This window comes from Pinus tabuliformis, chromosome 6 (genome assembly GCF_031772625.1).
Source record: "Pinus tabuliformis cultivar Carrire ecotype Pingquan chromosome 6, CPIR1, whole genome shotgun sequence".
Lineage (NCBI taxonomy): Eukaryota > Viridiplantae > Streptophyta > Pinopsida > Pinales > Pinaceae > Pinus > Pinus tabuliformis.
In genome coordinates this window covers 906262538-906273027 of record NC_142292.1, presented here as the reverse complement: position 1 = coordinate 906273027, position 10490 = coordinate 906262538, and the positions used below count along the sequence as shown (strand labels likewise).

Sequence of the window (10490 nt, the reverse complement as noted above, 5' to 3'; positions counted from 1 at the left end):
CACTAGGGGAACTAGAGGCTACTCTGAAATGGTTCAAGTGAGATAAGAGTCTTGGACTAGATGGTTAGTCGGTGGAGTTTTATATGGCTTTTTTTGAAATCCTTGGAGAGGATCTACTCAAGGTCATTGAGGAATGCAGATCGACTAGCCGTATGCATGGAGACATTAACTCCACTTTCATCGCCCTCATTCCCAAATCAGACAACCCGACCTCTTTCGATGACTTTCGGCCCATATCCCTGTGCAATTGTGTTTATAAAATCATTTCAAAAATCATTGCAAACTGCCTCCGACCCATCCTCTCTGCCCACATCTCCTCAGAACAATTTGCTTTTCTCCAAGACCATCAGATTCATGAAGTGGTTGGTATAGCTCAGGAAGTGCTACACTCTATCCAGACGAAGAAGATTAAAGGTATGATCCTCAAAGTAGATCTATCAAAGGCTTTTGATCGGGTAAGTTGGATATACATCAGAATGCTCCTAACTCATTTAGGATTCCCATATGGGGTTATAAAATGGATAATGTGTTGTATCACAAATATATCCTTTGGTGTCTTGATCAATGGAGCAGCATCTCCCTTCTTTCACTCTGAAAGGGGACTCAGGCAAGGATGCCCCTTGTCTCCCTTACTTTTTTTACTGGTTATGGAAGGGCTCAGTAGACTTATCAAAGATATGCACCACAGAGGTCAACTATTGGGAATCAGGATCATTGGCAGGTGCATGATAACACACCTCCTCTTTGTGGATGATGTGTTAATTTTCCTCAATGGGGGAATTGGGGATTTGACTGCTCTCTAGCATATTATCACCCTTTTCCAAACTGCAACAGGTATGGCCATAAATAACTCGAAATCCACCCTCACTGTATCTGATTGCTCTCCTCATGAGATACAGTTTTCCCTTCACAGGTTTCCTTTCACCTTGTTACAGTTGGAAGAGGGCCTCAGATATCTGGGCTACAGGCTAAAGCCACATGGCTACAAAATAGCTGATTGGACATGGTCAATCTCAAAGCTAGAAAGAAGGCATAGTACCTTCAAATATGGCATATGGCATATTACGAGAAAGCTTATATGTCTCATTAAAGCTGTTCTCGAAGCCACTCCAGTGTACTGGATGTCCCTAGCTTGGATACCTAGAGGAATCCTCTCTAGAATACAAAACCTATGTTGCAGGTTCCTCTGGAAAGGAAAACAAGAGGGGAGGATTTTTGCATGGGAAAAATGGGATCTGCTCACCCTCCCAAAGAAGTGGGGAGGTTGGGGAATCAAAAAACTAGAAGACTTCTCCTCTACATTGGCGACCAAGCTGGGCTGGCAACTAATCACTACAAATAGCCTCTGGACTATGGTGGCCTCCTCCAAGTACATAGCTCCCCTTAACATGATGGACTGGCTAAGATAGACAAGCTGGAACAAAACAGGGATCTCGGTCATTTGGAAAGCAGTACTAAACTCCTTGCCACTTATTCGAGATGGGCTCACTTGGAGAATTCAAGTTGGCACATCTGTTCGCATTGGGCTGGACCCTTGGATTGGGTGTGGAAATGCCCACAAGTTACCTGAAGAACTCAAGCTCCACCTTGTCAACTCTGGCATTACACACATCAATCACATTGTTGACATGGAGAGATCCACCTTTCTCCATCAAGCATGGAAATCTACCCACAGTCTGCTCATTCCTCAACAATGGCACCATCACTGGGAAGACTACACAACTGCCTTAACCGAATCCCATATCAGAATAATTGAAGGGGAGGATGAGATTATTTGGGCACATGCAAAAAATGGCCGGTACTCACCCAAAGAGGGATATCTATGTCTTGCAAACATACACAAACCACAACCTATAGATTTATGGTGGAAGGGCATGTGGAAACTCAAAGCACCACCTAGAACCAGACTACTCATGTGGTCAATTTTGAAAAACAAGATTCCCACTGGAGACAACCTGATCAAGAGAGGACAACATGGACCCTTCTGGTGCTGCCTATGCAAAGACTGTACAGAATCGGTGGATCACCTTTTTCTCACCTGCCCCATCACTACTGATATTTGGAGAATTGTCCTCCCGAACACCCCTGCTCAGACCACATGGAGGGGACAAACTATCAGGGATGTTTGGTCCAATTGGTGGACATCTGCGACCCCATCAAAAGCGAGGAACCTCCCCCTCCTCATCTTCTGGGAAATTTGGATTGCCCGCAACCACCTCATCTTTCAAGATACCACTCCCCACTGGCCCACCATCTTTGCCCGACTTCTGGCAGATTACAACAACATACCGGAAGATGATGAAAATCCACCCTCCAAACATATCATTCCGAAGACCATTGATCACACCCAGCCATGGGCTTATTTCGACGGATCAACGCAAGAAGCAGGGTGTGGGGGTGGTGTCGTACTATATCTAACTGCTTCCCATCACTTTCAAATACAAATGGGGCTAGGAATGGGCATAAATAATTATGCAGAGATCATTACAACCAAACAACTCATATAGTTCACCATTGAAAAACATTGCAGGAACCGACAAATGTTTGGGGATTCAAAAATAGTTTGCAATTGGATCAATAAAACATCAATATGTCATGCATACACTCTGAGGCCTATCTTGGATGAGGTCCATCGACACATTTCTTTTTTTGACAACTTTGCATGTTGTCATATATACAGGGAACGCAACACACTTGCTGACAAGCTTTCCAAGGAGGCAACGGTCCGGCCACGCTACACATGGATGATTAAGGAGTAGAGGAATGAAGACCATTATCAATATTATCATCACCCTTTTATGGACCATGTAGTTTAGGCTCAATTTGGAGCCTGTTTTTTTTATGATGATATGCTTATTATAATACTACATGACTGTATATTTTTCCAGATGCATCTACAGATACGTATACCCTATGCGCATAGTATTTTATTTTTTGAAAACAATACATGAACATTTCTAAAGACAAAGTCTCCCTGTGTGGAGAACTTATATATTATGTATTTTTCTTTACTTGACAGGCTCACAACCGCTTTTTTATGTATTTTTCTTTACTTGACAGGCTCACAACCGCTTTTTTCTGCATATGCGAACAACATTTACAACATGTTGTTTTCCTTAATATAATGAAAATTATGATTTTTTCCAAGGGGAAGAAATATTTCCTGCTGTTGAGGACCAAATGAAATATCTGAATGAATTTGGTAAAATAGATACGCTTAATTATTCCATATTATATAAGTGTAAACTCCGTAAGTTGTGAGACATATAAGTTTCCTCATAATATGCCATATTTGAAGGTACTATTTGCAAAACTAAAAAGTTGTAACAAAATACAAACCTAAACAAAAATCCTCTCAAAAGTATTGATTATTACAAATAAAAGTACAAACCTAAACAAAACTTAAATAAATTGCAAATTTATGAATTTCAATATTATCATAATTAGTGATAAAAAGAGTGAAATTTATTAAAAAAATAACGTGACTTAATTATAATCATAAATTATTAAATTTTATTTCGATAATTTATATATATTTTTAAAGATGACAAAATTTATTATAATTCAATTGTCAACACAATCATTAAGATTACTTGTTATTAGAAAAAATAGATTAATTTATCATTATTATTTAAAAAAAAAAAATCCTCACCCAAAAATAATTCAATAATAATTTTATAATAAATTAAATTTTCACTTAATCAAAATTCTTTTCAATTTTGGATAACAGACATATACTTTTTTTTTTTTTACATTTAAAACAACAACAAAAACCTCTTAACCCGTTAAAAAAACAATATTAAAACTTACATTACATCTTACTGCACACCAATATCAACTTAAATATAATTCACACACATTTTTGCAAAACAAAACTGTGCTTCGGAAAAAGTCAAAACAAAACTGTCCAGCAACAATTCAGCATCCTTAAACATAATGTAATTATGTGTGAAGTCAAAGAAATACAACCAAATTCAACCTAAATATAATTCACACACATCCAAAAATGTGTGTGAATCAAAACAAAACTGTGCTTCAGAAAAAGTCAAAACAAAACTGTCAAGCAACAATTCAGCATGCTTAAACATAATGTAATTATTTGTGAAGTCAAAGAAATACACTTCAACACGTTTGATGATAAGTTGTAACAAAATGCAGACAACTTTGATTCCAATATTGACTCCTGGTTGTGTCTGGTAGTGTGCCCCTTCCAACAAAAGTAATAGGTTCAGTGTCAACCGCCCTTAAGGGGCCCCGTCCATAACTCTTGGTGCACATGGCATTGCGACACACCGAAACTAATTTAACAATTCAGCATGCTTAAACATAATGTAATTATTTGTGAAGTCAAAGAAATACATCAACACGTTTGATGATAAGATGTAACAAAATGCAGACAACTTTGATTCCAATATTGACTCCTGGTTGTGTCTGGTTGTATGCCCCTTCCAACCAAAGTAATAGGTTCCGTGTCAACGCCCTTAAGCGGCCCCGTCCATAACTCATGGTGCACATGGCATTGCGACACACCGAAACTAATTTAACTTAGGTCAAATTAATTTTAGTCATGGTTCTGTTTCTATTTTTAATTTAGATCAAGGTCTAACTTCGTTTTTTTATTTTTAATAATCTGAAAGGTGGACACATTATAGAAATAATAACAACTCTGTAGATGAAAAACTTGAACAACTCAAAGAAACAGTTAACCATAATAAATATTTCTTAAACGAAAAATGAGGAAATAACTTTTTTTTTTTTCCATCTGAAAACTCCATAAATAAAAGGAAATGGTAACCATAACAAAGCTTTCTTAAATGGAAAGTTACACCGGAGTTACAACACCGGTGGGACTTTTGTAAATTGGTTCCAAACTATGGAAAGTTACAACACCGGTGGGACTTTTGTAAATTGGTTCCAAACTCCAGAGTCAAGGTTGGTGATGGGACTTATTGTTTGTGTTTTCTTATGTATTTATATTTTTTTAAGCAAGTGATTTTCATATTGTTTATATTTTCTTACTCTACTTGCTTATGGGTGATGATTTCAGAGATTGGAATTCCAAATACCAAAACTCCAGAGGCTAGAGATTGGAGTTGGTCATGGGACTTGCTTTCATATTGTTTGTATCTTCCTACACTACTGTCATAAGGGTGACACCTCCAGAGATTGTAGGTGTTGGTGACTTGCTTTCATATTGTTTGTATTTCCCTATGCAAGTAACTTTGTATCGGTGCCGCTTTCAGAGATTGAAAGCCAAACACCAAAACTCCAAAGGCCGGAGTTGGTTATGAGACTTGCTTTCACATTGCTTGTATCTTCCTACACTACAGGCAGGCTTATGGGTGACCGCTCCAGAAATTTAGCAGGCTTATGGGTAACAGCTCCAGAAATTTAAACACTAGTAAGACTCTTGAAAATCGATTCAAAATACCATAACTCTAAACATGAATTAGTAATAAAACTTGTTACTTACATCTTCCGGACATCTCAATTTTAATAATGTAAAGACTCAACAAATGAAAAGAAACAAGTAAATGTCACAACTCTATTCACTCAAAACTTGAACATCTCAAACAAACAAAGAACTGTAACAATTCCTCCCAAGCAGAAGTTGACCAAACTTGAAGGAACATTTAACGATAACAGGTCTTGCTTAAATGAAAAGTTTCGAGGAGAGTGAAAACTTGAACAACTCGCGGGTCAGGTCTGCCGCAACCAGTATGTTGCTTATACTAAAGTTCTTTCAGTTGCTCATTAATTCATCAATGTGGAAGCCAGTGCTGCATTGTTTTCCATTAACTCAGGTTGTTCGTTTAGAATTTTTTCAAGGGTCAGTTATTATATAGAATAAATACCACTCGCAGCTCCTCTTAAATTTGAGTATATTAAATAACCGAGAGAAAAAGCATAGGGATGAGCTGACAGAAAATTTTCCCCCGACAAAAAAGGATAAATAGTACCTGAAAGTATGGCAGCCATAAGACTAGTTTCGTACTGAAACATTTTGCAGTTCTTGAGACAGCATCGCAGACTCTTTGACCCACACATTGATGCATGTTTGTGGTGGTGCATCCAAATTCCAAGATGGTATTTGTATTTTAATAGCTATCATAATGCTTCGATTACTTCCAAACTACAATTCAAACTGACCTGACTTGTCCTGTAATATCACATCACACGGAAAAACTTATTCCACAATGATATTCGGGCGCTGCCCAGGGTCGATTCCTTTCTGGTTAGGTCAGTAAATGTCAATATAGCGTCACATCGGGTACCACCGGGTCCATTTTTCTTAGTTATATTTGGAATTTTTAGTTTACCGCAAGCATCTTCACTTTGCGTGGATGCAACAGCCATTGGGGAAAAAATATATACAACGCGGCTTTTGAGACTGGATCCCAAATTTGTACGTCATTTAACGTGAAAATACAGGGTCATTCGATAACGTTCTCCAACAGACAACTAGTGGACGGAGAGCTCTGGGCGCTGAGCCAGGGGTCCTGTACAGACACCGGCGAGGCAGTTTCCGTGTTCTGGAGAACTGCAGCGGTCTTTAGCTCGGAGATTACGGGCGGCTGAATGGTAATCCTTCTGCTGCTGGAAGAGCTTTTCCTTATCGGCTGCTTGGCGCTGTCGGTCGACTGACGCTTCGATATGTTGCCGTAATCATCATCGGCTAAAATAGCATCGTTCCGGATGCTGGGGTTTCTGGTTTGTATGGTGTCTTTGATAAATTCCAGTTCTTCGGTAACCTCCAGCATGCTTGGCCTAGCGTCTCTGTCAAATGCCAGACATCGGAAGGCAAGCTCGGCCACCCTGTGCACCGTGGCACGAACCCAAGAATCTTTTTCGGGTTCCAGAAATGGGTCGATGATCTCGTCGACGCAGCCGCTGCCTATTCTGGTAATTGCTAGAGACGCGAGGTTGATTTCACTCTTGCTGCGGGAGAAATCTACGACTTTCATCGCCGTTATGATCTCTACCAGAACCACGCCGAAGCTGTAGACGTCACTCTTGTCGGAGAGGTGGAAGTTCTGGTGGTATTGGGGGTCCAGGTAACCCGGGGTTCCCTGCGGGACTGTCGATATGTGCGAGGATTCTGTTAAAACAATCCTTGAGAGCCCGAAATCCGCTACCTTTGAATTGAAGCTGTAGTCCAGTAAAATGTTGCTGGATTTTACATCCCTATGATAAATTGGCGGGTTTATAGCCGAGTGAAGGTAAGCCAGGGCGTCCGCGGTCTCGGATGCCAGCCTGATTCTCTGCGCCCAGGATAGCCCCTCGCCCCTCTCGCGCTGTAGGTGCTGAGCAAGAGTACCGTTGGGCATGTACTCGTAGACGAGTATGGGCTCTCCATTCTCAAGGCAGCAGCCCATCAGACGCACCAGGTTTGGATGTTCCACAGATGACAGAAGCTTTATTTCGTTCATCATCTGTTCGATTCCATGGGTGTCGATATGTCTGATCTTTTTGACGGCCACAGGACAGTCGCCTTTGAGTTTCCCGGCATAGACTGTTCCAAACGCGCCATTTCCCAATCTTTCCTCTTCGGAGAAGCCCTTTGTGGCCTTCTCCAGCTCCTTGTATGTGAAAATTGGGATTCTGAAGGATCCACCGTTGGCCGAGAGGAGTTTCTTTCGGCACCTCCTCCTTTTGTTTGCCAGAGCCTTCTTCTTGAAATAGCAGTATAGGAGGACTATCACCACCACCAATGTCGCCCCTGCAATTAACCCTAGCTCCGTGGAACGGTAAAAAAAATGAGACTTGCATCCAAGAGGCTAACAAATATAATTAAGATCGAAGCTCTGTAATGGATATTTTCCTTACCTCCGACGAGAACAGCCACTCCAGTCGCCCCGCCACAATGTTCAGTCAAAGGATTACACTTCTCTGAAAAATTAATATCAGCAATTCAGAATTCTACAATTAAAGATCGTTAAATTTACAAGGACATCGACAATTAACATCCTTAAAGATTGTTAAATGTACAAGGACATCAACAATTAATATCCGCCCTTCAGAAATTCACAGATAAAGTTAGCTAAATTTACAAGGACATTCTATTAAAGTAATGTTCGAGAGGCGGATTATTTTTTACAAATATACCTTTGCGACATCCATCGCCCTGTAAATATCCATCTCCAACGAAGCCATCATTACAGGAGCATTTATGCACTGGATTGCCTGTGTTTGGAGAAACGAACTGTGTGCAATTCCCGTTTTTTGAGCACTTGTTTGAACAATCACCTTCAATCCACCATCCAAGCTGAAACTTTCCCAAATCTAATTTTAGTTCCAAACCGGCAATCGAATCGACTACGATACCTGTTAGGACCATGTCACAGCCGGTTTTCTTGCTGTTCCAGGGTATGAAGTCTCCGCTTGGGGAAAGACAGGTAGAATTAGAGAAATTGCAACCATGAGATGGATATGTATCTCCTATTTTCGTAACATTGAGGGCGCAACTGTAATCTGCCTTGCTACAGTTTTTGACCAGCACGATATTCCGTGAAGTGAGAGCGTATTTATCCCCGAAGACATCAACTGCCAGGAAACTCTGATTGCACTGCCCTTCATCGTGAAGGAGGACTCCATCAGTGGTAACATTTGCTACTTTGTATCCGTCTAATGTGATATTCCCGTCGCTCGAGCATTTAAGCATGTTTTGGCAACCACGCCCGAAACCAAACGGGTAGGGCACAGTTCTTGAATGACATGTACGATTACATGATTCAGAACCCTCGGAGCCGCTAAAATGAAAGGTAACCATAATTAAGATCACAAGGACCCCTGATCTTTTCATCTCTCTTAGTGCATCAGAGCTTGTAAAACGGATTTCGACTATGCTTGAGCAGAGAAATGTCGTAAAAGGACTACCTGCAAGCAAAAGAATTAGCAAAAGATCATCAGGCGTCCCATAAATAACGGATGAACTGTTTAAACCTCCAAAAGACTAGCTCAGGCAAGAGGCCGTGGCAGGGACGACCTGGAGACCTCAAAACACTGTAAAAGAAGATTTATCTGATAACAACAGAGAAGCTATATTCCGATTATTTTGCCGAAAAACCGTGTCAAACTTAAAGGAGGAAAAGGCACTCAAGGAAAAGGCTAAATTAAAATTACTCTGTTGAAGCAATTGACGAGATGGAATCAGCGTGGCATAACATTTGTTCGAAAATTTGACTATATGGAATCGGCGTGGCGTAATACATCCGTTTCACAGAAATTGTAGGCATTTAGGGAAGCAAATCACGGGTATTCGCAGTAGCTGTGAACGAGAGGAAATGGACAGCAAAACAATGATGCGAACCCTATGAACGCAGATTTACGGTCAAACTAGCGGTATTTTTAAAAAGTCGGCGTCCAGTAAATCCAGTACCGTTTTACATAAAGCATGCCGATGACTACGGATTTGTACAGGCTCGGAAAGTATATTCTTTAAACCTAAACACATGAAACGAGCAAATCCATGCCGATAGCCAGCCGGAAATTCCTCGAAAGCATCTACAAAGATCACAGAGCTCGCATTGAAAAAGGAAAAACTCAGACGAAAGTCAATAGACCTAAATTGAGCCGAATCAGGGCCTAGTTCGGCTCTCTGTAAAGCAAGAAACAACTATTGAACACAATATTTAATATTATAACTCAATTGCAGTCTATGCCGAACAAAAAACGAGATTTCGGAGTCAAATATGGAAAGCCTAAAATTTCAACAACAAACACTTAAATCTTTACATATCCAGGTGACACAGAGATTTGTCAGGCTTAAATTCATCCTTTTTTCGTTAAAAACCCTGAAAGACAACGGATTTCTTTTGGCAAAATTACCTGAACAATATCGAGTTCCCGGCTATGCCGTCAAAGCATCCACTACCAGAGCCGCTTCAAATGCAAAGAAGCAAAATAAATTTCAGGTCCGTACCACAAAACAGAGCGAACAAAGAAGAATCCTTTTCCGTGTGCGTATCAGAACGCCGACAAAGTTTTGTGGCTGGAAGTGCCTTCCATCTGATTCCAACTGCTACATGTCGGTTCCACTGCGCTGCAAGATATTTTAAGCTGAGGAGCCAAATGCTGAAACTGGACCCTATGATTGCAACCGGGATGGAATTTGATGAATTCCCACTTTGGGTCCCCGGGGGGATAATTATCCCCCATCCAAGCAAAAGTCAAGTCTAATGTTGAATATTGGCAAGCAGGCGTTCGATGTGACTGCACCGGTCCCTCCCATACCAAGACCCGCCCTCCACTGCTACGACTTGCTCTCATGTTTTTTTTCCTCGATAAGGTTGTTAAACGTATTTAGGATTACTCACTCCCATTTAATCACGATAACGCGCTTCCTCTGCCTTTTGTCGTGAAATTCATGGGGATAAAGTTATTTAATAATATTATTAAATATGTGGTTTTTGTGATTTTGATTTTTCATCTTCCCCACCTTAGTCAACCCTTTGTTTTTTCTTCCCACCTTATAATCATTTGTTTTGCCA

The 10490-nt window shown here is 40.5% G+C and overlaps 1 protein-coding gene across 1 annotated transcript; it reads right to left on the bottom strand.

Moving 5' to 3' along the window:
- Window positions 1-5865: 5865 nt before the first annotated feature.
- On the bottom strand, window positions 5866-10165 carry LOC149261877 (wall-associated receptor kinase-like 14). Its single transcript, XM_089422887.1, has 4 exons — window positions 9829-10165; window positions 8107-8877; window positions 7828-7890; window positions 5866-7732 (listed from the first exon to the last, which is right to left on the bottom strand). Exons 2-4 carry the CDS (start codon window positions 8801-8803, stop codon window positions 6435-6437), a joined length of 2058 nt encoding a protein of 685 aa, XP_089279013.1. The 5' UTR covers window positions 8804-8877; window positions 9829-10165; the 3' UTR covers window positions 5866-6434.
- Window positions 10166-10490: the final 325 nt, after the last annotated feature.

What these genes read in the sequence shown, in the direction of transcription:
- LOC149261877 (XM_089422887.1), bottom strand. Translation starts at nt 8,803, where the DNA reads ATGAAAAGATCAGGGGTCCTTGTGATCTTAATTATGGTTACCTTTCAT. An exon ending in GGGCGATGGATGTCGCAAAG is followed by an intron (nt 7,891 to 8,106) that starts GTATATTTGTAA and finishes TTAATTTTTCAG; the next exon opens with AGAAGTGTAATCCTTTGACT. An exon ending in AGTGGCTGTTCTCGTCGGAG is followed by an intron (nt 7,733 to 7,827) that starts GTAAGGAAAATA and finishes CCACGGAGCTAG; the next exon opens with GGTTAATTGCAGGGGCGACA.